At 38.9% G+C, this 25696-nt stretch overlaps 5 protein-coding genes and 1 long non-coding RNA gene across 10 annotated transcripts; 2 read left to right on the top strand and 4 right to left on the bottom strand.

The window, feature by feature from the left end:
* Window positions 1-51: 51 nt before the first annotated feature.
* Window positions 52-4709, top strand: Reps (RALBP1 associated Eps domain containing). Of its 3 annotated transcripts, none has more exons than XM_018021091.2 (5): window positions 52-655; window positions 1141-2452; window positions 2543-2607; window positions 2811-3012; window positions 3100-4709. In XM_018021091.2, exons 1-5 carry the CDS (start codon window positions 497-499, stop codon window positions 3282-3284), a joined length of 1923 nt encoding a protein of 640 aa, XP_017876580.1. In that variant the 5' UTR covers window positions 52-496; the 3' UTR covers window positions 3285-4709. The 3 variants fall into 3 exon arrangements, with proteins under 3 accessions (XP_017876580.1, XP_026667607.1, XP_026667608.1); XM_026811806.1 differs by having other exon boundaries at window positions 2781-3012; XM_026811807.1 differs by lacking the exon at window positions 52-655 and adding an exon at window positions 688-1016 and having other exon boundaries at window positions 2781-3012.
* Window positions 4703-8004, bottom strand: LOC108622933 (glyceraldehyde-3-phosphate dehydrogenase 1). The gene is made up of 5 exons (XM_018021092.2): window positions 7916-8004; window positions 6320-6419; window positions 5999-6238; window positions 5665-5919; window positions 4703-5585 (listed from the first exon to the last, which is right to left on the bottom strand). The coding sequence occupies exons 2-5, from the start codon at window positions 6395-6397 to the stop codon at window positions 5160-5162; spliced, it is 999 nt and encodes a 332-aa protein (XP_017876581.1). The 5' UTR covers window positions 6398-6419; window positions 7916-8004; the 3' UTR covers window positions 4703-5159.
* A 105-nt stretch (window positions 8005-8109) lies between these two features.
* On the bottom strand, window positions 8110-10033 carry LOC108622892 (glyceraldehyde-3-phosphate dehydrogenase 1). The gene is given in 6 exon segments (XM_026811810.1): window positions 8110-8465; window positions 8542-8736; window positions 9008-9492; window positions 9574-9689; window positions 9758-9881; window positions 9956-10033. Coding segments are annotated over 6 exon segments (1119 nt in total). The 3' UTR covers window positions 8110-8344.
* On the top strand, window positions 9796-11765 carry LOC113464069 (uncharacterized). The gene is made up of 3 exons (XR_003388892.1): window positions 9796-10557; window positions 10641-10757; window positions 10831-11765. It is a non-coding gene; the product is annotated as an uncharacterized LOC113464069 (long non-coding RNA).
* Window positions 11766-11844: 79 nt separating this feature from the next.
* Window positions 11845-14331, bottom strand: LOC108622881 (Type III alcohol dehydrogenase). 2 transcript variants are annotated; one of them, XM_018020994.2, is made up of 8 exons: window positions 13946-14331; window positions 13779-13887; window positions 13452-13715; window positions 13140-13372; window positions 12840-13073; window positions 12607-12769; window positions 12251-12532; window positions 11845-12000 (listed from the first exon to the last, which is right to left on the bottom strand). In XM_018020994.2, exons 1-8 carry the CDS (start codon window positions 13996-13998, stop codon window positions 11917-11919), a joined length of 1422 nt encoding a protein of 473 aa, XP_017876483.1. In that variant the 5' UTR covers window positions 13999-14331; the 3' UTR covers window positions 11845-11916. The 2 variants fall into 2 exon arrangements, with proteins under 2 accessions (XP_017876483.1, XP_017876484.1); XM_018020995.2 differs by lacking the exon at window positions 13779-13887 and having other exon boundaries at window positions 13946-14327.
* Window positions 14332-14496: 165 nt separating this feature from the next.
* Window positions 14497-24766, bottom strand: Gp150 (leucine-rich repeat domain-containing glycoprotein 150). 2 transcript variants are annotated; one of them, XM_018021222.2, is made up of 8 exons: window positions 24605-24766; window positions 18402-18697; window positions 17800-18218; window positions 17048-17628; window positions 16623-16965; window positions 16184-16549; window positions 15947-16123; window positions 14497-15869 (listed from the first exon to the last, which is right to left on the bottom strand). In XM_018021222.2, exons 2-8 carry the CDS (start codon window positions 18687-18689, stop codon window positions 15245-15247), a joined length of 2799 nt encoding a protein of 932 aa, XP_017876711.1. In that variant the 5' UTR covers window positions 18690-18697; window positions 24605-24766; the 3' UTR covers window positions 14497-15244. The 2 variants fall into 2 exon arrangements, with proteins under 2 accessions (XP_017876711.1, XP_017876712.1); XM_018021223.2 differs by having other exon boundaries at window positions 17800-18206.
* Between the last annotated feature and the right edge of the window lie 930 nt (window positions 24767-25696).

The raw sequence follows: 25696 nt of genomic DNA, 5'->3' as shown, positions 1-25696 counted from the left end.
CCAACCACGCACGCGTGGCATAATCTATAAAGTTAATGCGTGCCGCGCACACTGTCAGTCGTGCCTGGTCGTGCCGCTGTTGGTTTGGCCGTCTTTCTGTCGTGCGTAGTAGAGCTGTTCCGAGTAGAGTGCACACGGTAGATTAAAATAATGTCAAACACCGAGGGAGCGGAAAGATGGCCGCCGAGCGGTAATTTCGCGATGCATGGGCGGTATTGCCTGTAGAACGGTGTGCCTCCTCTCTGCCCGCGTTCCCAAGAGATTTATCGGAGCCGCAAAGCTACTGTCGTCGTGCAATGTGACCGACGTGTGCTGATCGCGACCGTCCTGTGAAGCAGACCGTGTCGGGAACGGAAGGACAGCCGACGGAGACAAACAGCGAGGGAGCAACAAGGTCGGACGTTAGAGAGAGATCGGAGTCAGTTCGCACGTAACGAGACTGCAACGAACGTAGAAGTAAGAGCGGTTCATTGCTCCGGTCCGACTTGTCGCCAAGATGGATTGGGACTCGATCACGATGGCGAGTCTTCACCTGACAACTACCGAACACCAATATTACGAGGACATTTTTAATTACTGTTACGAGAGCGTACCGGTGATCAAAGTGGCCGAGTTGCTGCGCTCGGCGAATCTACCAGAAGTTGTCACGATGAAGGTAAATCCATACCTTGCGTACATACGTAGCCTGTCAGCTGTTTTCTAGTTTTCTGTCAGACGCGCGAGCGAAACTTGCGGGGTGCATGCATCAAGAATCTTGTGTTTGCGATCTGTTTAAGTAAATCCGTACGGCCGTAGCATGAGTGGGCGTTCGATTTGTCGAACGGATAATATCGGCTGGTAGTAAAAACTTATGAAGGTTAGGCTTAAGTAACTGGCACGGATTATAGGCACTGCATAATTAAAATTTAATTCAATCGCAAACGGAACAGTTGGGTATGCGATCTTCATTTTCACTTGGGAATTTGTCCAATTGTAACAATTATCGATCTGAACGTTGCACTTGGCATTTTTAGATGGTAATAATCCAATTGATAGTATTAGGTTGAAAACGAAACTCGGTTAGGACAATTCAATGAAAGAAGAATGCAGTCTCATAATTTCCTATCTCACTAATCGGCAACAAATGTTCTGCTTTTGTAGATATTGGGTCTCTGTTTTGGAACTGAAGGGGCGCACATCGGCACGCGTCTTGGTAAAAAACAGTTCTTTGTACTATTAAAACTTGTGGCAGCTCATCAAGCAGGACTTACCATTCATAAAGACATAATTACTATGCCTCTGGACGTTATAACTTTACCGAGATTTACTTGGCCAACGTCTCGAGAGGAAAACGGTAGAAGAAGCTCGGACTCGAATAGGGCTATGAAGGGTCGCTCTCGTGCTGTCGAGAATACAATGGAAAGTGAAAGTGATGCAGAATCTCCTTGGGACACTGGTGGTAGTACAGATTCACCAACCCCGCCAAACAGTGTGATACAAGAAAGGAACAATGACATAGGTGGTGAAACGGACTCTGTATCCGGAGGCTGGCAGGGACTGTTGGTGTCCGAGGAACAGAGGCAACTGTTAGGGACTGAGGAGGAGAGTTCAGAACGTCATAGCAGCGACGAAGGTGATGCTGACGGCGACAGCTCGTTCCCACCCGAAGAAGTATGGATAATTAGTGATGAACAACGTGAATATTATGCAGCTCAATTCGCGCAACTGCAACTGAATCCTGATGGACTGTTGCTTGGTCCTATGGCCAGGATGTTCTTCAAGAAGTCTAGACTCCCTTTAGGAGAACTTAGTCGCATTTGGCAACTAGCTGACATCACCAGAGACGGTGCGTTGAGTTTACAAGAATTTTTCGTAGCCATGCATCTCGTCGTGTTACGAAAGAATCACGTGCCTCTACCCGATGTCTTACCCCCGCCCTTGTTAATTCCTTTACTTAAACAAAAGACTGGCCCACTCCATATTCCGTCGACCACGACTCAGCAAACTGTAACGCAGAAAACTCCACCGAACACATCTAACAACGGTAGCGCCGGAACTGGCGCAGGTACTGGAACTCGAGAAAGAAATAAGGAATGGACGAAGTTTGTTGACTCACCGACCGGGACGAGCAGCTCTTTGACTAGTCCAGGCTTGCAGTTAGTGAATTTCGATTTTCAAAAGTCTGACGTCGAAAAGGATCCGAAAATTCTACATCCTGTTGCGTTGCGTTTAACTCCCGAAGCAGCGATTCTTGCTTCCGGGGCTAACGGTAACAACAGCACCACGTTAGGGGACGAGGATCTCCAACGGACAGCGAGTGCACTGGCACAGCAACGTCCTCTCATAAAAAAGCCACCTCCGCCCCCCGAAGAAGCCATTATCGTAACTCCAAAGAAGGAACCACCGCCTCCGCCACCACCCAGACCGTACAGAACACACGCAAGAAGTTCTAGTCTTGATCTTAATAAACTAGGTATATCTTGCTACCAATACTCTGCGATAACTTTTCATCTGTGGCTGTGAAAGCAAAGTTTTACGCTTCAAACTGTGCGCGTTCTTATAGGGAAAAATGGTCAAAGTTTCCTCGGAGCACCTCCGCTAATTCCACCAAGAATCTCTCCCGGAATCGTAAGTACATTTGTTCGTCACTCGTTTCATAATTCCGCATACATAAATTATTAGTAACGAAACGTACGTTTAGTTAAGCTACTTTTAATGAATTCGTACAGTAGTATATTCAATGTTGCTATGAACTCAGAAAGTTATGAAATTAACAGGAAGTCATTATTATTATTATCAAGGAAACTTTGTCATGTATCTCTCTACTACAGAGTTCGCCTCGAAAATTGGTCGGTCAAAAGAGCGAGGGAGAAGAGCAAAGAACCTTAAATGAAAATCAAGGTTTTGTCGCTGATTTTTCTCACTTTTCTCCCAAGAGCGAACTACCCGAAAACACATCCTTGGAACCTCCGCAGTCACAGCAATTCACGGGTGTCTGTGGTGCATTTCATATTTATAGAAAACCAAGTCCAAGTACGTATTTCAATTGATTTCATAATATTTCTACAAATTCTGAATTGCACTTATCATTGCTATCCTATTTCTGTACTTCGTTTACAGAACGAGATGGAACAGAGGAAGATGCACCTAAGGACGAGCTGGAAGAATCAAAGAAATTAACGTTAGAGGAGTTGCGGGAAAAGAACGCTGAACTGCGACTAGTTTGCGAGGAGTTGACGCGGGAGTTAGCGAGCGCACTTCAAGAACGTATAAATCTCCGAGCAAAGCTGTTACTTCTAACATGATCCAATTTGTTATCGTTTGTAAAGCTATTTTTGACTGAATTACTGACTTTTCCTACATTCATCATAAGATTGAGTATCTCATGTGTCATGCTAGTCTAGAGTATTTCCTTTTTGCAATGTGTTTCGTCTATTCATGATAATTAGCGTAAAAAAGAAATTAAGAGACGAATATCGATAGGAATTATCTAATGTTGACTGTTCGATCTATTTCCTTGCTGTTCGAAGCATTAGTTCAGTTTTAAATGTCCATTTACATATTTTCAACGTTTTAACGATGCGTGTTTAATTAATGCTTACTACTGTTCGAATTACTACGTTTCATTGGGAAAGAATAGATGTTTTTACGGTTCCCGGAACGAAGCGTCGTCGACAAGAAATGATGGTACGTTATTATTCGTAATTTATCCTCTTTCATAGACAATTCCAGTGTGCATTAGAAGCGTGGGTACAAATATCGTAGCAACATCTGCCACTCTCTAGTATTCAAATGTTATAGCATTTTAATGTTTAAAATAATTTTAAAAACTTATATTTTTTATGTGTAAGTACTATGCTGAATTGCTGAGAAAGAAGAAATAGTTCTTTATATATCGAAGAGTTCTTTAAGAGTTAAATGTTCATGTCAAGCGATAGCGAAAAGCTTGACGGTCATTGTATACTGCTGAAAACAAGTGATGGACGTTTATTGTTTACGGTAAGAAAATAAAACTGTATTTTCGTATTACTGTACAACCAAATTTTTCACAGCATGGCATATAACTGATTGGTACCTATTCCTAAACGAAAAAAAAATGTTACAATGTATTTCATTTCGTGATAATTGTATATAGCGAATAGAATTAAAACAAGGAATGAGAGAAAATTAAGTCTGCAGGAACAGAACACTCAGAGAATAAAAATATACTTTAAAAAGAAATGTTATATACGAATAATACCTTGAATCGATCTGTACGTTTACTCTGTATCTATTTTTCTTTCACTTATTGTTAGCTACGAGATCATTGTATACTACGTGTGCTGCTTTAAATCGTATCAGAAAGATATTACACTTAATCGTTTGCTTGAAAAACCGGCAATTCCATTTGCATATATAAATTGTATAAAAGCTAATTTAACGTTGCTGAGAAATGTTAACAGACTATTCCTTGTGCCATACGGCATGATATTTTAGCAATATCGCGGCCGATGTTGCAGCCATTTCTGGCGGCTAAAAACTTGTGTTAAAAAGTTACGTGCGTACAAGTAATTCAATTAATAATCGTGCGAAAAAGATTTCTCTTCGTAAGTGTACAGAAATTGTATAGAAAGTATATGAAGTTGATTGTTAATTTACCCATTCCTATCCATGTAATTCTGTAAAAATGTAACGATACACATAAAGATAAGAACCTGTTGGAGAAATGAAATAAAGCATTGTCTTAATTTCGTAACAGTTTTAATCGATGTCTATGCGCATGACAATATTACGGAAATAAATCACAAGTTTTTATTAAGTCTTAATCGTGAATGTTGTCGATGAATGAATAAATTATCGAAAGCAAACCTGTGCTTACAAAGAATAGAATGATTTACGTTCCATACACAACTATGTAATTCGTATTACATGTATATTATATTTGCATCATTTTTAAACTGTGGATAAAAGCTCCAATCAATTAATATTTAAGGAATCGAAAAAACTTACATTCTTTTTGTACTTGTTTAATAATCAATATCTATTCGTTACGGTTCTATTAACTGTGCGAGAAAAATTGTAATGCTAAAATATTCTCGATGTTATACGTTCGTTTTTGGATTTGATGATTAACAGAGAGATATGCTCATATAATAAACATTATTATACACACGTTGCAAGTGTAACGAACGACGATCTCCTTAATCTTTCGTTTGAATGTATTTAATCAAGTCAATAACACGGTTTGAATAACCGAACTCGTTGTCGTACCACGAAATTAACTTGACGAAGTTGTCGTTCAGAGATATTCCGGCTTTAGCGTCAAAAATACTGGAACGGTTATCACCGATGAAGTCGGAAGATACTACTTCGTCTTCCGTGTATCCCAGGATACCCTTCATGGGTCCCTCAGAAGCTTCCTTGATCTTGGCTTTGATGGCATCGTAGGTCGCTGGCTTGTTAAGTCTGACAGTCAGGTCGACGACCGACACATTATGGACTGGCACACGGAACGCCATACCAGTCAATTTGCCGTTCAGAGCCGGAATGACTTTGCCGACAGCCTTGGCTGCTCCAGTTGCGGCAGGAATAATATTTTGTGCGGCACCACGTCCATCTCTCCACAGCTATACAATCGAACAACGTAAATTAAAAGAAATATAGAAAAATGGAAGTGCGAACAGAAAATGCTATTGCAAAACGCACTTTTGCGGAAGGTCCATCGACCGTCTTCTGGGTAGCGGTGATGGCATGCACGGTCGTCATGAGACCTTCGATAATTTCGAAGTTATCGTGGATGACTTTAGCGAGAGGAGCTAGACAGTTGGTTGTGCAAGAAGCATTGGAAATAACTTTGTGGGATGGATCGTAACTGTCCAAGTTGACACCGCAGACGTACATAGGCGCATCGGCCGATGGAGCGCTAATGATGACCTTTTTCGCACCGTTTTCCAAATGAGCCTGAAAAATGAAGGAACAAATATTTGTTATAAATTCCTCGGTGTACAACAATCAAAAACCAAATTATATTTTCACGTACGGAAGCTTTCTCTATGGTGGTGAAGACACCAGTAGATTCGACGATGTATTCTGCTCCAGCTTTTGACCATGGGATTGCCTTCGGGTCACGTTCACCGAACACGGCTATCTTTTGGCCATTAATGACCAAGGCACCGCTTTCAACTTTTACTTCTCCCTTGAATTTACCGTGCGTAGAATCATACTTGAACATGTATACCATGTAATCCACACCAATGAATGGATCATTGATGGCAACGACCTAAATTAACAAAATCATTAGGATAAGAAGATATTTGAATGTTAAAACTTGTTTATATTTGAACGTTGAATCGTCTGATACCTGAGCACCATTATCGAGAGCGGCCCGGAGCACCAGGCGACCGATACGGCCAAATCCGTTGATTCCAATTTTGCTCATATCGTCGTCGTCGTTGTCGCAACTGGAAAACGACCGGATCAATTGTCGACAACATAATTTCGGCTTGACAAATGTACGATGAACGGAAATCAACTTTCGCGATATCAATACGAACGAGGTTAATCTCGTCACGAGCGGCATAACCTTGTGTATAAATCTAACTGCTAATATTTTGTATAACTTAATATCTGATTATTCTCGACTTTAACACATATTAAACGAACTACGGTTCATATCTCATAATTATAAATTATAATCTAGACGTAGGTAACTGTACTAGACATAGATAAATAATATGACGAATACAAAGATGTTATCGTTTTCTTAATATCTGATTATTCTCGACTTTAACACATATTAAACGAACTACGGTTCATATCTCATAATTATAAATTATAATCTAGACGTAGGTAACTGTACTAGACATAGATAAATAATATGACGAATACAAAGATGTTATCGTTTCAATTGTTTTATTGTAATTATTACTTCATCTTTTCCCATAATTATTATTTAGTTGATAAATATAAACTGTAGGGTCTACGTGTGCCTAGCGGAAACAGCTTGGTCGCTCGTGATACTCGTGCGTCTGCTAAAAATAATTCTTCTCAGCTCCCGCGATTCTTTATATTTAAATAATTCACAGGAGATTCTAAACTAAATTGAACTTTGAATATCTATTCCTACAAACTTTGTTTTATTGCAAAGGTCACTCAAGGTCAGAAAGATCACAGACTCCCACCCGACTATCCTTGAAAACGGACGTGACCTTTCTCGCATATCCTTTTTATGACGATACAGATCTTTTGCGATTGAAAGAATTCCTGATGGAAAATAGTTGAAAACTAACTAAAGATTAGATACGCAGTGATGCAATATTGATTAACGTACGTCGTACCATTAGCATCTTATGCAATTTGAAAAATGGTTTAATTATAACTTTAATAAATTCCAATATGTGACGAAAACGAACGTTGTATTCCGAATAGAATTTGCTTCATTATTCCAGAATTATTGAAAACAAATTGTGCCGTCAACAAATTAGAAGTACGCTCGGTCCCTTCGAGGTAATCGCTATTATATTTTTATAATAATTGAATAATTATCACGCGAAGCCGGATTACGTGACGACTCGAAAAAAAAATAAATGAGTGCATAGAAAATTCCGGTACACGAGTTCCCATAAACGAAAATGAATTCGGACATGTTTGATATATTTATCAGACCACGCTTTCTGGAAGATTCTTAAACAGACATCCTATAAATTACGTACATATTACAGAGATTATTGCAAGGAGATAGTAATTTGTGACGTCATATCAGCCGGTATGAATAAAATGTGTTAGTTGCACGCTACGCAATTCTAGATTCTAGAGCCGGCTTCACAATTATTCTTCCGTTCAATATTAACAATATACGATTGTGATTTATCGCTGGACTCGGTTAATTAGGATCTATCGATTAATAATGAAAGGACGGGGCAAACGAGAAACGAACTGAAGATTGCGAGATACTTACGTGATAGAACAATCAGCACACTACGCTTACTGGAACAGCAGTGTCATTTGAAGGGCAGGAAACGGTAATATAACCGGTATCAGTCTTCGATGTGTGCGTTTTTTACTTCGTCCACCGTCGGCTAAACTCGGACCACGTGATCACGTAGGTTTATCGACTTATTTGAGAACCGCTAACTTTAAACTGACCGGAATACCCGTGTATACAATTACTTTAAAAACTGCTTATAAATCGTTCCTTTAACATTTAGCATTGCAGACACAGAATCGAGACTAAGTAAAAGATTATTTATTCAACGAACTTATTTAAATTGTGCTAGTTTTACTACAGAAAAATCGCACGTGCAATAATAGAAAACAGTGTAATAATTAATTTATGTAAAATGTAATCTTATGAACTGTACTTGTTCTCGAACGAGTAATTATTCGACTAATCTTCGGTCTCTTCTAAGTCTGGTTCCGGCGGTACAGGTATGTTACCGGAATCAATTTGGTACATGTATAATATTAAATCGATTACACGATGAGAATAGCCGAATTCATTGTCGTACCTAAAAGAATCGAGCATTCCGGATTTAATTACTGGAGAATCAATATGGTCGAGAATCTGTTTGGTTCGATAATTACCAGGCAATGACTTTGATGAATGTACTTGTTTGAGGAATGCCGGCTTTCGCATCGAAGACACACGAATAAGTCGTTGTGTTGAAATCAGATGATACACAATCGTCGTCTGTGTATCCGAGAATTCCATCGAAGTCACCTTCTGAAGCTGTTTTCATCGTTTCTTTTACCTCTTCGTACGTAGTCGGTTTATTAACTCTGTAATCAGTGAAGGATTTCACAATCCAACAAAATGAGACTCTTTTCAATTTTTGCAATGTCCACTACGTCATTCTTGTAGTCTTCACCTAATAGTTCATTTTCCTAAAATCATCCATTTTTACAAAACCAGCTACTTCTCGGAAACGGTACGTGATAGAGCATTTCTACTTGCGGATTCGCTTTTCGTATGAGAATCTCTATAAAAATCACGTAGTGGATGTTGCAAAAAAAAAATGTTGTGTTGTAGATTATTATATGCAAAGATTACCTGAAAGTCATGTCGCATAAAGAAACATTCGAAATCGGTACTCTGAAAGCAATCGCAGAAATCTTCCCTTTAAGTTCGGGGATAATTTTATCTAACGATTTCGCGGCACCGGAAGATGTCGGAATGATATTTTGTAGCCCGCCTCTCCCGTCTCTCCACGACTATCAAATCATAATTATGATGTGATCATTTAGAAAGAAGAAATTCTACATAGCAATTACTTTTCCCCTCTCTATCGGTCCATCCAATGTTCTTTGCATGGGTGTTAACGAATGCACGCTACTGATCATTACTTCGATCACCTCGTATTTGTCGTGCATCAATTTGATGATCGGTGCCGCACAAGTTGTCGTACAGGACGCTGCCGAAACTATTTTACCTTTTTTCGGATCGTAACAAGTATGGTTCACACCGTAGACCATCATAGGTGCGTCTATGGAAGGTGCGGTAATGATCACTCTCTTCCCACCGCCATCCATATGCAGCTGAAATCAAAGTACTATTTCTTCTTATCCCGTACGTTTTTCATTTCGTTCGTTTCGATTTTCATATCGTTCGTCTCTTACACTCGCTTTTTCTAAAGTGGTGAAAACACCAGTAGCCTCGATCACGTAGGTCACGCCTGATTCTCTCCAATTTATTTTACACGGGTTCCTCTCCTGAGACGTGGCAATTTTATAATCTTCGAGAAAAGACAAGATCAGTGATGCCTTTCACTATTGATACTCTAGTCTTAATGAAATTCGATACCTCCGATAATAATATATCCATTTTCACATTCTACTTTTGCTGGATACGGTCCGTGAGTCGAGTCGAATTTGAATAAGTATATCATATAATCGGTCGTTATGTGTGGATCGTTGATATGTTTAACCTAATTAAATACAGTTATTCTATTGCTAGATACAAGAAAATAAGAACGGACATTTGAAATAATTAATTAGCTACCATAACACCCTTTTCGATGCAGGCACGGAGACACATTCTCCCTATTCTACCGAATCCGTTAATTCCTACAACTGCCATAACTCCAAAATCGAATTGTTAATAAAATTTAATACCCGATTCTGTCAATTTTTGACGTTTCATACAACATTTATGTTGTATTACTGGTATTTTAATTCTCGCAAACGTCAGAAAATCAATAGCGCGAATTTGTATGCAAAATTCTCGAAGTATGATATTTAACAATGCGATATGATAATAATAAGGCAAATTATAATTGTACGGAATGATATTAAATAAATAAGAATTTCGTATGAGGATTAGAGTAATCCTTATACGAACGCGAGTGTCGAGTACTTACAATGTTATTATTTCTTCTGATACGATGATCTATTATTAATATATTACACTTCTTACAAGAATGAACTATATAGCTTGATATTGAACAGTAAATATGAATGTCCTTAATGGATGGAGCCTATCTTGCTATATCATTCGGTGAACAGTTCTATCTCTACAGTCGAGGGAGTTAATTCAAACGGAAAGGAAGAGTTATCGAAATGAACATTAATATCGATTACGAGAATAATACCTATTTAAAAGAGGTGCGACTGTGTGTGTACTGTTATTATTAAAGAGCTTAAATTTGCTATTTCCTCAAAAATATATTTTTTTTTTAATTTTATAGTTTGAAGAAAGCAATAAGTAATATGTTAATAACGCGAACTATATAAATTGATACTGGCATCAAAAAGCAATGACTGTAATAATAGAAAGCAAACACTTCCAACGTGAAATGATCAAGGTAACAAATTGTACAATTTCGAACCGTATAAACGTAAGTAAAAATTTATCACATTTGAATTATCAATTTTCAGAGCAACGATTTTACAACTTACTGCCCGAAAATGGATACTATTAATTTAGATATAGCATTCTATATTATCGTGGAAACATTACGAGATATCAATTTTATAATGCGTGCGAAACGAATATGGTATAAACGAGCAGATATCGAATTTATTCAAATTATTACGGATAAAGAGTGATCGGTAATATTTATTTCTCAAATGTAAAAAGGTACATACTAGTGTCGGACAATAATTAATATCATTAGAAATTGATAAATATCATTTGAATACGGAAGAATTATAATAAGCCGTAATTCATTTCGTACATCATATAAATTACGTTATATTTCAATGATTTGATTAGAGACGTCGAGCATGTATTTAAATTTATATTATGGGAGATAGATATATGTTTGACGAAAATTCATTTCTGAACGTTGCAAACCATATTTTATGCTCTACAATTCTTTAATTATGCGAAATCGGTCAACTCATACTGGTCCTACGTTTTTCGATGATGTATCTTTCTAAATAGGACGAACGTTTCTCTACCCGTGAAATACGTAATTATAACAAATACTCGGAAAGTAGATATTCCAAAATGATATGTTTGACTGCTACGTACGAAAGATCCGTAGCTAATTTACGTTTAGTTAAATTTGTTCATTTTTAATGCACGGCGATTGATTCATGCGATGTATTCGGCGTAGGTTGTAGGTAATCAGATAATTTTGCGTTCAAGGGAAAATTGTTAAGATATATATATATGTACATTTATGTATAAAGATCTCGGTACGGTCTTTTACTAATCGTTATATTGGTAATTGCAAGTCATTTCTAAGTCAGGTGTCCTTCTCGTCATTATTGTTGTAATGGCGAGTGCTTTTTCGAGGATACTCTGGCAGGAAATTGGCTTCGCAAAAACCATAAAAAAACCGACGTCTGTCGCACAAATATTTCGTTAATTGATTATATTCGATAATACTTTAGATTTTGTAAAATTTATTATTTCTACATCTATATAGCATAAAGACAAAGCAATCTTTTGTAAACATTTTATTTAGAAAATAGATTATATGATCGTGTAAGAAAGTACATGTTAAGATATTGTTCCTAGTAGATTGTAAAAGATTCCGCGAATAGTTGTGTAAGATCCTCCCTTGATTGGTCTCTAGGTGCTAATTTTGTAATGCGATGCTGCAAATATAAAATAGAAATAAATGTATCTCGCGATATTCACAGGAAGCGCTATTAAATGTTACGTAACTACAGAATCAATCAATAAATATCACTGTATGATCATACAAAGATATTCAATGTAAAAGAATCAACAATTATGAATTCGACATATACCATTAACAGGAAATTGTAGAAGTATATCGAATTCACCTAATTGTAATCCATGGTGATCAATAAATCACTATTGGAAGAAACCTATGGTACTTACTTGCGGTAGCGTGCCTTCAACTAAAGCAGGAACGTCTTCCTTCTTGAATCCTAACTCCGTCAAACCATTCTCGATTTTCATTACGCTCATATACTCCTTTACCGTGTCGGCTAAAATTTTGCCGGCGTCGCTTTTCTTGGCTCGGCTTATGTCGGTACCAAGTAACTCAGCGGCCTCTAAGTGTCTTTCTGGACACGCGCTACCGGTGAACGAAAATACGGCAGGCGCCGAGATAACAACCGAAAGTCCATGAGGAATTATGGGATGATCCGTACTGTAACCCTAGAATAAACGAATACATTATTTTTCATAAACTCCTACTATTCGATTAATTTCGTATAAAAATTGACGCGCACCTTAGGTTGAAAACTATGTACATTTCCGCTAATGGGATAAGAAAGCGCGTGACAGAGATGAACTCCAGCATTTCCAAATCCGACTCCAGCCATGGTACTCGCGAGATGCATGCTACTCCTAGCTTCGAGGTCGTCTTCGTTGTATACTGCTCTTTTAAAATATCTGCAGAAACGAATAAACGTTTGCGCAAGTCGATTTCGAAATATCATCAAAAATATAGTACGGTGCTTACTTGCGCATGATTTGGAGAGCATATCTTGACCACACGTCGCTGATAGGATTGCTACCTTGGTAAGCTGGTCTAAGAATTGGATTAGAAGGGCAAGGTGTTCTCTCCGTGTATGGTATCGCGGTGAATGATTCGAGTGCATGGCACAGAACATCGAAGCCAGAATAAGCGCAAACCCTTTCTGGCATGGACAACGTGTGATTTGGATCGATAAGGCCCAATGTGGGTCTCAAAGCCCTGTTAAAAGCTTCTAATTAACTTCATCTCTGGTACAAGTGTTTTACATAAATACCGACTATTTACCTATTAGCAATTCCAGTTTTGGCTTTAAGTGGTTGATAATCGAAGATAGAGACGCCAGTCGTCTCGGAACCGGTACCAGAAGTAGTTGGCACTGCTATTAGCGGTTTTAACGGTACAGTAATTGGTTTACCTTTACCGATAGGTGCGTTCACGTAATCTAAAAAGTCGGCTTCTGGATCGGAGCTGTAGAGATTGGCTGCTTTACAAGTGTCCATCACTGAACCACCTCCTATCTGATAAAAGATAGTTACATTAATTAATATCTTTTCTAATACATAATTTGCGAAGATCAAATACATTTGTATTTCTTACCGCTATAAAAGCGTCGAATTTTCCGCGTTCAGCAAACTTGATTGCATCCTTCAAGCTCTGCTCTGTAGGCTCTACACGCACTTTGTCGTAAACTGTTGTTGGAATACCATATTTAGTAAGACTGTCCACAGCGGTTTTAACAGGCTGCAAATTTACTAAATTCGAATCCGTCATTAAACATACATTCTTCGCACCGAGATTTTGCATGTCCATTCCCAATTCTTTGGTAACTCCGATACCATATCGAACCGTGGAACAAGCCATCTGTAATTTTCATTCATCAGTCAATAAGTAAGTAATTGGTAAAGTATTTATAAAAATACGTGCCTCGAATGCATATTCTTTTGATGCTGTAGCATTAGTTATCGTGCTACGCGCTTTCCTTAATTCATGCGTCGTAGTGTTACCTAAATTCGCATGAGCCGGACATTTACAGCTATAAGCATATTAATGTGTATTAATTTATTATTCAACATTAAAGATATTTTACTTACGATTGAGAAGAAATAACTTGTAGCAATTCCAAAACGTGTCTTCTAGGAATCATTTTTAATTTTATTCAATAACAAGTATATAAAAAGTAAAAAAAGCGCAACCGCTAATTGTTATTCTTAAGTTCTCTCTCGACTTGATGCGCGCTGTTCTCCACCGTTCACCAGCGAGTTTTACGACTACGAGTCTCTTGCGTGTCCAGATCGAGTTGATTGTAAAATCAGTGCCGTATCAATTCTCAAGCTCGCGTCAGTCCCGATAAGAAATTTAGAGTTTCAAGGTAAAATCGTCCAAACAAACAGGCTGATAATTTTTCGTTGCGAGCAATCGACACGTTTGCTTAACGAAGCGAAATTTTCATGAAGTAGCATCGAAATCTAACTTTTCAAGTATGAAAACAGTAGAAGTTACAAAACACGTTCGGATATTACTACATACGTTAAAGCTAGTTGAGCAACAAGTTGATTAAAATGTGCGTCATCAATATATTTGTTTTCGTTAGCATCAGTTACGATTGGGAATTGGAGACACAGATATTGTCGAGATATATCAATTATGGTTTATTTATAATGAAATTTTATTAAGACGTTATACATTATTTACACGTAGCATAATGCATAGCACAGTGATAATGTACTACTCTCGTACTACAGAATATTATTTTATACTTATGGTATACTTGGATTGTTTTAATTTAAAACACAAAATTATATCGATCGTCTTCTTAAAACCCTGTTTACTAAAATTATTAAACGAAGAAAACGTAATATTATAGTCACACATTAATTAAGTAATGTGTATACAATTACATATTACGATTTTGTCATTTCAATGTGTAAGAAATCGTTCCAAATGAGAAAATATTGATTGCCTACGATATTACAATAATAAAAAATATATATGTATTCCCACCGTACATTGTGTTAAGTATCATAAAATCTTTACACGTACGCGAAATGTTAAGCATTCTGAAAAACGTGCTTTCCTGCGTTTAAAATAAGAAAACTACATATAAACGTTAAATCGCTTCTAAGTATTTTATGATATTATGAAACGGAATCTGTATATCCACTGATAAATGTTTAGTATGTTTGCAAATGGCACGTTTTTCGAGCGTAAGTTTCAATTACGTATACGCATAATAAAAACTCGTTCCATCGTGTCTCTTGCTTCTCTTAATATCTCTTTAAATCAAACTGTGATTTTCGAATGTAAAAATATATATTTATACAATTCACTCATTAAAAATCGCGACTCGGGTCAAGTATGATCTTCAGACATATCGTGGACCCTCGAGGAGTTTAAACGCTTTCTGGCACAATTTTATCGTAGTGGAATGTACTGCTGGAATAAAAGCTTCCACGCTTCGGTGCATGGGGCGTAGCGATTTCTTCTTGAAGCGGCTTATAAACCAAGCCACAGTTCTTCTTGTTGTCGATCAAGCCTGGTCCTCGAAGGATCATCGGCGGTCTGATAACGGGTCCTTGGCCACGTCGCTTCGCCAAGTGGATCGCGATGTGTACCGTCAATAAAAGGATCATCGACGTTATGATGATCACGATAACCACCGGCCAAAACGCGTTTGAATACCAGGGTTGATATTCTATGCTTTCCGAGGCGACGAAGTCTTCGTACTCTTGGTTCTGGCCGGTCCAGGCTTTCTCGACTTCTTCGTTCGACTTTAGTCCGTGATCGATTTGCAATTTAAGTAGTTCCTCGTCGTTTTCGATGCTCTTTAATAGAGAGTCCGAGTCGTCCGACGTATCGAGTTCATCGAAGAACACTTTACATTTCTTCTTGTGAGGAACGGGCCGTGCCGGTGGTCCCTCGACTATGCCGCCGCAGACAATCTTCGCTAAATCTGTCCATTGACTGATGCCATCGGAATCTTGGTAAGTGTCGCTAATAGCATAGTTGCTTATGTACCTGGAAATAAAAAATATACAGAAATAAATATAAACGCGAGTTTCTTCGAATTTACTAATATGAAACTGAATAATTACCTGGGTGTTTCGATCGATGCTACGCCGTGGTCGGTGAGCCACTGCACGGCATCTTTAAATTCGTTATCACAATCGAGAGAATTCTGTGACAAATCCAAACTAACGAGATTTGGCGTTGCCTTTAGTTCTTCAACGGTGATTCGACGAAGACGAGGATTATGCCGAACTGACAAATATCTGAAAATTCAATAGAATGTAACTAAAAGAGTCCGTCGAACGAAGAAGTATATTACGTACCGTAAACTAGTCAGCGGGACTCGAGCTTCGCTCCAGACTCTCTCCAAAGCGCATCTGCTCACGTCGAGTTTGGTAAGCTCGGTAGCCATCAGGAACGGTGTTACTTGTAACGTTACCAAAGGATTACCAGCAAGACTGACTTTAGTCAAGCTGGTAGCACCGTGGAACATGTTGTTGTCCAAGGTATTGATTATGTTGTCGGAAAGATCAAGGACTCGCAAAGATGTGAGACCGATCAGAAGTCCGTTTGGTAGGCCGGTCAATCGGTTTTTGGAGAGATTCAATCGCGTTATTGCCGGCATAGAGTAGAAGGTTTCTTTCTCGAGGAAATACAAGCCACAATTCGAGCATTCGAATCGGTAGATGCTGCAAAAATATTTTCATACATTCAGTTATGAATAAAAATCTTACTGTTCGCATTGATTTTAAATATCCTTACTTGTACGTATTATATTCAAGTCCGAACGTTTTGAAAACTGGCAAAGTTTCCAACTCAGGATTGTCGTTCATTATCAGAACTTGCAGTCTGGTATTGCTCCTCAGATGATGTTCCGTCAAGGAGGACAGTTTATTGTCGCTGATATCGAGATGAGTCATTTCGTCAAGATCGGCGAACGCGTGTTGATGAATCCTCTTAAGACCGTTCGAGCTAAGTATCAACTGATCCAGTAAGGGCATGTTGGAAAGATCATCCTTTGCGATCACTTTGATCTTATTGTTAGACGCATCTAACAACCTCAGTTCTGCCGCTTGTATCGTGCTTAATGTTGCCAAATTATTTCCTGCAAATTACGAGCAGAAGTTAAACGTTAAGCCGAATTAATTTAAATATAGTAAATTATTATTTGCGCGACTGAATCTTACCGGCAATGCGAAGCGTTTCGATTCCACTCTTAGCGAAAAGGTCAACAGGAAGTTCGTTCAATAAGTTATTCGAGAGGTCCACTTCGAAAAGCGATTCTAATGTATTAAAAACTCCGTTATCGATTTCCTTTAACTTGTTGCCCTTCAAGTTGATATAAGCGAGACCCGGCATTTTTGCGAACATCGAACGCTTCAATTTCGTCAAGCCGTTGAAGGAGAAGTCGAACTCCGTCACAGATGGTGCCTCGAAGAGACCGTGCTTGAATTTCGAATCTTGCGCGTGTTTCAGCGGATTTCCGGAAATGGCAAGGAATGTAAGCTGTTTGTTATTTTGGAAAGTGTTCGGGTGGATTTCTTGGAGATCGTTGCGCGTCAAATTCACGGAGAACAAGTACGACATTCCATCGAACGCCGTTTGATTCAACTCGATGATCTGCGTATCCGTAATCAAAATAGACTCCAATTGCTGGAGACCCATCGATTGGAACGCGTGAGGCCCGAGACGAATTTGTCCAGCGTTTTCTATGCGCAGATGAACAATGCCAGTACCAAACGATTGTTTATCCACGAATTTGGTGCAGCTGTACATAAAATAGCATATTTCGAATAACGGTAGCAATCATTGACTGCGCCAATTCATATTATCAGACGTGCTATAATAAGCTGAATGGCGTTATCAATTTCATATTTATCGTTCGCTAGTGCATATAGGAATATACAGGAAGTAATTAAATCCAGAGCCGGAAACTTACGTTGCAGTTGTAGCAGCTGCATATTCCCCGGCACATTTACAATATTCAGGACATTCGGGCAACACCTCCTCCTCATCTTCCGTGTCCTCGTCGTCGTCATCGTATTCGTCGTCGCTTTCGTCCTCTTCGTTCTCGCTCACATCATCGTCGTAGGGTTCCTCGCCTTCGACCAATTTTTTGATCGCGCTATCCGCAGTCATATTTTTAACGGTTACCGCTGCTGTCGTCGTTTCCGCAGTTGTCGTCTCCGCTATTGTCGTTTTCGCAGTTGTAGTTTTCGCAGTTGTAGTTTCCGCAGATGTAATTTTCACGGTCGTTTTCTCAGTTGTCGCTTTCGCAGTTGTTGTCGAAGTTGAAACTGCGACTGTGCTAGATTCCGCTTCAGCCGTTTTTGCAACTTCGTCAATCTGCAATTTTTTCTAAACTTGATGTGTTACTATTCTTTTTAATAACTATCGAAGTATCAGGGGTAATAGAACGTGTGGAAATGGAAAAGGAATGTCGGTTCGAACGAGAGTATCAAGGTAATATCTTATTCGTTCGATCATAGCAAGGGTCGATACATTTACTTTTAAACAGTTTTTTTAAAAAGCTCTATGCACCTCGGGTCTGAAATCATCGTCTTCTTCCAAATCGCCGATTGCATCGAAGAGCACACTGTCAGGATTGTACATGACGCGGGGTTTGAAATGCCGAAAAGCGTCTTCGTCTTCCTTTCTCGATCGTGGCACATGGTCGTGATATAGACTCCAACGATCGTTGTGAAGTCCCAAGTTCTCTAGTGAGTCCCCCCCCGGATACTCGTATTCGTCCGATTCACTTTGAGAAACGGTCGCATACAGTAACAGCGTAAGCAGCACAGCTGTTAAGTTGATCTTCCTGACCTTCATCTTTTATTCTATAAACAAAAATATATAGTTAACAACAAAATTGTTGCTCTCCTCAATTATGCAATCAATTTTTCATCGCTCTAACGACTAACACGCAAGTTTGATTAAAAATATTCTATACGAAGTCTCGTTCAACATGTTTCCTATCTGGGTTCGAGTAACTACAACCGGTTTTAGGAGAGGAAGTGCAGCATCTTTACCCAAAAGGAAAATACTTTCGAGTAATTGATCCAAGGGATCCGCTCGATCTTCCGATCGATTATGAACCGTCTACTGTTTCTCGTATGAATTTCATTATCAATCGCTTGGGTACCCACTCGAACCGTGTTTCCACGATGCGACGATCAACGCATGTTTCGGGGCTAATAAATTCATCTGGGATTAAAAGGATGTCGAGACATCGTGTAGATACACACGTGCAATTTCATATTATTCTCGTAACAATGATTATCTGTCGCATAGGTCGCTATCTCGATGAAATTAACAAAGCGGCTTTATCAAATCGAATTGTCAAGAATAAGAAATGGAAATCGAAGTTGATTAAAACGAACGTCAATCCTTGTTATTGTCGAGAAGTACTCTTTTATCTTTTAACAAATAAACGCGTATGGCGACGGTTTTTGTAAGTATCGAAACTAGTTGCACGTGTTTAAATGGCAAATAGGAGAAGATGGTATGCGATTTCCAGGAATGGGAAGAGATCGACTAGGTATAGATATACGCGTGTGAATGTCGCCTTAAGAGGTGGGCCTCAGGTCGTAGGGTGTGTGCACGAGTACCAGCTGGGTTCTTTGTTCGGTTCTCGAAAAATCTCGACGGTTGAAGCCAGGTAGAGTTACCTGTCCTCCGAGGATAGCGCAGGTGGTCCCTCCCTTTTGCTCTTTCATTTCAATTTGGTCATAACAAAAGGGGATCCACTGCCCCTAAAATCCGTAAATCTTCGGATCGACATTCTTCAGCTACTATTCAGCTCAGCTAGACGGTCCGTAAAGAAACTGTATGTGACTTATCGTCGATACTAAAAATTACATACCCACTCAATTGATTTCAATTGAAACCAGACTTCGAACTTAAGTAATTTTTCATATCTTTATCTGCTACACTATGATACTTGTGATTACAACAGGTAATCAAACGTATCAAGGGCTTTTAGGGATTTTTTAACGAAGATTGCCGAGTAATAAAGATATCTTTATGTAGAGGCATACTTTATATTAAAAAAATGTATTTTTAATTTTTAATTAAAGTTGAACTTTTTAATTAAGCTGCGAACGAGATAGATTCAATTTATCTTGAAAAATATCACGTACATGAAATCTTATTCAAACATGTGGTTCTACTAACAAGCTTATTCACGCAATGATAGCGATTAGTTATTCGCCGAACGGAACTATTACTGGGAAGTTCATACAATTTTTATTCGAGTTTGGGCATAGCCGTCCGTCGCGCATAGTGTTTCGTATCGTAGAAATTCCGTTGACGTGCGTCGGACAGTTATTATAAGGCAGCGTTGTCCTTCGAACTTGGAAGCATTCTCCTAGTCGGAATTACATACATATCGATTCGATCGAAACCGGTGCTATCAATTCGTCGCGCGTTAGCGTGGATTTTTTTTATGAAAACCGGCTCGAATGACTCTCTACAAAGAAACGTCACTGGATAGCGTAAACGCGACACTATTATGGGCATAATGCCCGCAATCTGGTATCGATAACAGTAAAAAATAACGATTTCGCAAGCCCGCTGTTTATCTCTTCGAATTATGTTTCATTAAAGCATATGTAATAAATTAATTGAACGTTTTGCACATTAGAATCAATTTTGATCGCGCTTATCTTTTCCAAAAGTGTTTTCACCTTTCGCACAGTAAATATTACACAATTTGAAGAAAAGTTGCTATGGATAGACTGATAAGCTAACTGTTGATGCATTAATACAATATATCTAAAATAAATCCATATTGCGATCCTTAAACGATAAAAGAAATATCAATCTCCAGTTTCATCACCCTATCGTGTTTGCAATTATTCAGAAATTCTATTTAAGCATTTAGGCCTTTGGCATGTCTTTGACTGCCTCGTCTGGTTTGGTTAATCGCGACTGTTCTCGTTTCACTGCACAAATGCTTTTGCATGGTAATGGCCACTTACGTAACGTGTCGTTGTATTCAGGATTAATAACAGGACACGTAACGAACATCTATTATTATCATTTGTACGATACGTACTGCGATCTAATCGAGCGATAAACTAGAGTATTAAGTAAAGTACGAAGATCGGAAAACGATTTTGTTCTTTCTGTTTCACGAAAGTTTATTCGGTGAAAATTCGGAACGTACAAGATCGTACATTTTAAACGTTTAGTCTACCCTATTATTAACTTCCTTTTACATTTTACGAAAGCATAACGGGCGCGTTGAAGGACCGTGGGGTTGAACCATTTTCGCCAGTACACCGTTACCTCCGCTTTATCAGAGTACATTCGGTTTTTATCGTCGTATCTTATCAGCATTTTATCTTATATATGTTCTGATAATATATTTGTTTTGTCTGAGACTATGCCATTGCCTTTTTACACTTTTGTATCTTGTGTTTGAGGTCGTAATTTGCACTTGTAAACACGTCATGCACCTTTGCTCATAGTTCACCAGTTTTAGTAAATGAGTGACCGTGTCACGCTGTTAAAATCGTTTACAGACGCGAGATCCGTGAGACGTGTCCGCGAGCGACAGCTATTTGGTCAATGCACTTTTATATAAAGCAAAAATATAGCCACATTTGTGAGGCTTTGCAACGTGTTATGCAAATTAACTGATAATAATCGGTAGACAAACGGATTATCTAAAAATACAAACATACTCCCACTTCATTTACTGTTATAATTTGTATGTATTATACAAAGCTACCAAGAACTCCACTATTTAGTTCTACTTCGGAACGATGAACATCCTTGAAAGAGTATTGCAACATCATTAACAAGAACTGCTTAATTGTTTTTCCTAATCATATATTTATCACGGAAAGTCTTTTTGCAATTAGGATTTTTCCTTTGAATAAGAATGCGTATAATGCCGCTTGTTCACGGATGATCGACGAGGATAGTGAACTTTGTAAAAGGCCGCTTTCCACGATCGAGGAGCATCGCGTTTGAAGCTCGGAGAAAAAAAAAAGATAATCGAAGCATCTGGCGAACCGGCTCTTCCACTCGGTATTTATTCATTCAGGGGTCTGGATCGTTTCTGATCTCGGCTAAAGGTATCGGATGGAGAATGAACTTACGCAGGATACAATAGCTGGATTTTTAGCAAACTCGGCTGCTGGAAGTATGTCAACCGTTTAGAAATCGTGTTTGTACTTCCTACCTGTCCCCTCTCGAAACGAAGTAAGTCTAGCGTCATCAAATATCCAATACTCATCGAATTATTCACTATGAAATACTTGAAAAAATGTTTTTAATTGATAACATTAAAAGGATTGAAACAGTCATGAAAAGATTCGATGACTCATTTTATCACGTCTCGTAGATTGGCCGTGCCGTTCATTGTTCGAATTGAACGCATGAATATGCAAAATTTGATAAAGAAACGAGATCGTTGAACGAATTGTTGCAATCGACCGGTTCATAGTGTTGTACATTAGAATGAGTCAATTAAAGAGAACACAATAAACTGTTACATGTTTAACAGTGCGAATGACAGTAAAGGAAGCTGCATCGGTATTTTCTATTCATGTATTTAGATCGTATTTAGATCACGATCTATTGATAACACGAGTCGGGTGACAATTAAGTGCAGCGAATACAGGTAATGACGTTTGCGCACCTTGACCGTCATACCTTAGAGTTCGCTTTCGCAACGGCGGCTGAGGTGATGTTAAAACCAGGTTTCAGAGTTTCCCTTGGGTAAAAATAAATTATCCGAATGGGCAGTGACCTTGCTATTGCGTACGATCAAACAAATCGACGCGAAGACGCGGAATTGGTATTATTAGAGGAGGCACGCGTCCCACTGTTGCGGTGGCTGCATTTAAGATAAATTGATACTATTAAAAAGCAGAATTAATACGTGAACGAATGGTAGAAAGAGCCCTTATCTCGGTTTTGCGGTTTACTACCAGTCAACGTCATTCCTATTTTCAAACTTTACGTGAATGAACAGTTTTGTTGTGGAATAAAAATAAATTCCAGTGGCCTGCATCGAGACTCATAATTCATGCGAACTATCCGACTGGATTAATTAATCGAACAGTATCATATTGTAAACGTATCAACACACAATAAATGCTTGAAGACTCCCGCACTGTTGAAGACTTAAAATTCTATGTATTCTTGCCTTTCTGCAGGTGCATAGCGTATACTTTTATCACAAAAATCAGGTGACTTTTCCTGTTTGTAGGAACACAGATTGCTCTTAAATCATAGTAAACGCACACATGGCGCACAGGAAAATGGGTGTGTGTTTACTGTGCAACGATAAAGGCCATGTGCATTGCTTACATAAAAATATTGCTGGCTTATATTAATATTAATGCCCGTTCGCGACGGCTACGCATTCCCAGAACCAAGTGGCAATTGCAATGCTGCGTAAGTACAAATGGTATCTAAGGTGCTTAAACTGTATAAAACTTCTTCTTCGAAATAAAAGAATTATGTAATGCTTAAAACGAAAGAATATGGCAATAAATTGTAAGAAATAATTGATATCGGGAATTAGAACAAAAAGTTCGATAACTATTATCAGAGCTATCTCCCGGCACTGATACCTCGATCTAAAAGAAAATTCTGCAAGCACTTTTTGCTCTGCGATCGCGAATATAAAATTTAGAACAACTCCAGTGTGTATTTAATAGACAGATTAGAACTGCATATTTTGTCTGCTGTGTTTGAGTTGCGAAAAATGAAGGAACTTCCATTTGCTATATGACAAGTTTCGCAGAATGATTTCAATTCAGCAAAACACGCTGTATACGTATATCTCGTATTACGCGTTCCTTATCAGCTTCATTGTTTCGTAGTGATGGCGCCGATGGGGACGTAAAAATATCAAACTACATAATCTGTCGCTGCTAACAAGTGCGTACAAAGGTATGAAGTAGCGGCCGCATATGTGAGCTTAAATTAACGCTACAGTTTAGCGCATTTACGAGTCCGCGCTCGGTTCTAATTAATTTCATCGCTACTTTTGCAGTGCGATTGTACTAATAAATATCTTTTATGCTCGTTTGCGCTTACGATGTTTTCCTATACGCGCGGTAAATTAACATAATCGCAGCGAACGACAAAAAAGGATAGCCCCAGGCAAAGTAACCGATAGGTTTTTAAATGTAAAACTGTCAACGAAGGAATTTCACAGGTTTAACTACAGAACAGAATGGTTTCGAAATATAAAACTACACGTCTTGAAACTTTATATCATACTCAGCAACGCAATACTGAAATCCACTCGTAGCATTGAAATGCGGTTCAAATAAGAAATTAAACCAGCACAAGTTAAACTCGTTTATCGTATCACTTAAAACAATGCTACGTTACCAGCCTGGGACAGAAGAATATCCTTTACATTTTTTTGGACGAAATTGCTCAAATGTGATCTAGTTATAATAAATATTGTTCGACAAGAGGCATATGATTTCGAACAAAATAATGTGTACTGTTCCCAGTTGGGAGTCATGTGACCTTAATCGTAAAATCCACTGAAGGCGTATAGGGGGAACAGAACGGGTATCCGAGAAGCAAAGCTAATGGAAATACGCCCACGAGTGTCCACATCCTCGAGATGGGACACGATCCAACGGAATGTCCTTAGTTGGCGGTCGATCCAAGGAATTCCAGTTGATCGTATAGCGGTTCGGGTTCCCAATGGCAAACGAGTGACGCGTTTCAATGGATTTAGCGAGATAGATCGATCGATCGCTCACCTCTTTTCTATCTCAGTTTCGGTAATTTGTCCTCCACGATGGACAAGGGAATAACACTCAGCACGCGCGGTAAATATATACGTGCAGCAACGAAACGTAAATGCAGGATGAAACCACGAACTGACGCCACGCAATTCGTTTCACGCGTTTATAGCCGATGATATTCTAAACTACGTAGCGCACCCTGTTGCACTCGAGCCTCGAGCCTCGGCCAGCCCGGATCGGCACGGTTGAGCCAGTGGTGGGGTCAGTCGGGCCCCAGGGTCGACCAACCGATTGGTCCCTGTCCCTCTTCAAGCTCTCTCCATTCCTCAGGTAAAAGTTCAGGTAAGAAACAGGTGACCGGTCCTCTGCCATCTGTCGAAGTTAAAACTGAAATGCTTTTTCGTTCCATCGGTACCGCTTTGGAATTTGTTATCAGCAGCTATCAGACACCATTTGTCCGATGAAACGCCTTTTCAGTTCTTTGTTTGTTGAACAAAGATTGATTTATTTGCGAAAGTGTGTAAACAAGGAAAACACTTTCCTTCTTTCGTATCCTTCTTGAATATACCTCTCCGGTTTCGTTTGATTCTTGTGTGTTGGAACAGGATTATAATGATTTTGCTTTAACAAATTTTTGTTAAAAATTCTACAGTGTCTTCTTTTTGGATTCTACTGAGCAAACGTGTTAAGATATCTTCCGAGAGATACTTGTTTAAATTCTTCCTCAAAGGTCCGTTCAAATCTACCGATTAGAATCTGAATCCTGGAGACATATTTTAAAGTATTAAGTTAAGTGCAATCTTTAAGCTGCTTTAACTTCCGCCTTTTTTCACGCAAGCATGGACTGTGCAGCGGTGGCAGCACGTACTGGACGCGAAAGACTTATAAGGATCTATAGATCACTAATGCAAATTCCAAGTATAGAGCCGGCATAGCCGTTCTCCCCTCCAGGATCAATGGGATGAATAGATCCTTCCGCTTCCGCAGGGCCTGGATGCCTTGCAGCGTGCAGCTGCCGTGCCAGGACCATTCGGGCGATTTAAAAAAGATCTAATTGTATGTGGGAGTGATTCTCCAGGATACTGTAGGATCTAAAGTGACCATATT

This window comes from Ceratina calcarata, unplaced genomic scaffold (genome assembly GCF_001652005.2).
Source record: "Ceratina calcarata isolate Rehan_Ccalc_2016 unplaced genomic scaffold, ASM165200v1 scaffold25, whole genome shotgun sequence".
Taxonomy (NCBI): Eukaryota; Metazoa; Arthropoda; class Insecta; order Hymenoptera; family Apidae; genus Ceratina; species Ceratina calcarata.
The sequence above is the reverse complement of the archived record's forward strand: the minus strand, read 5'-3'. Positions and strand labels throughout refer to the sequence as shown.

Excerpts from the sequence above, each read along its gene's own strand:
- Reps (XM_026811806.1), top strand. The coding sequence starts at position 497 with ATGGATTGGGACTCGATCACGATGGCGAGTCTTCACCTGACAACTACC. Across the intron at positions 656-1,140 it reads CAGAAGTTGTCACGATGAAG|ATATTGGGTCTCTGTTTTGG; the intron begins GTAAATCCATAC and ends CTGCTTTTGTAG. Across the intron at positions 2,453-2,542 it reads TCTTGATCTTAATAAACTAG|GGAAAAATGGTCAAAGTTTC; the intron begins GTATATCTTGCT and ends GCGTTCTTATAG.
- LOC108622933 (XM_018021092.2), bottom strand. The coding sequence starts at position 6,397 with ATGAGCAAAATTGGAATCAACGGATTTGGCCGTATCGGTCGCCTGGTG. Across the intron at positions 5,920-5,998 it reads CCACCATAGAGAAAGCTTCC|GCTCATTTGGAAAACGGTGC; the intron begins GTACGTGAAAAT and ends TTCATTTTTCAG. Across the intron at positions 5,586-5,664 it reads TCGATGGACCTTCCGCAAAA|CTGTGGAGAGATGGACGTGG; the intron begins GTGCGTTTTGCA and ends TCGATTGTATAG.
- LOC108622881 (XM_018020994.2), bottom strand. The coding sequence starts at position 13,998 with ATGATTCCTAGAAGACACGTTTTGGAATTGCTACAAGTTATTTCTTCT. Across the intron at positions 12,770-12,839 it reads GCTCTCCAAATCATGCGCAA|ATATTTTAAAAGAGCAGTAT; the intron begins GTAAGCACCGTA and ends TCGTTTCTGCAG. Across the intron at positions 12,533-12,606 it reads TACATAGTTTTCAACCTAAG|GGTTACAGTACGGATCATCC; the intron begins GTGCGCGTCAAT and ends CGTTTATTCTAG.
- Gp150 (XM_018021222.2), bottom strand. The coding sequence starts at position 18,689 with ATGAAGGTCAGGAAGATCAACTTAACAGCTGTGCTGCTTACGCTGTTA. Across the intron at positions 16,124-16,183 it reads GTCCCGCTGACTAGTTTACG|ATATTTGTCAGTTCGGCATA; the intron begins GTACGTAATATA and ends TTGAATTTTCAG. Across the intron at positions 15,870-15,946 it reads GCATCGATCGAAACACCCAG|GTACATAAGCAACTATGCTA; the intron begins GTAATTATTCAG and ends TTTTATTTCCAG.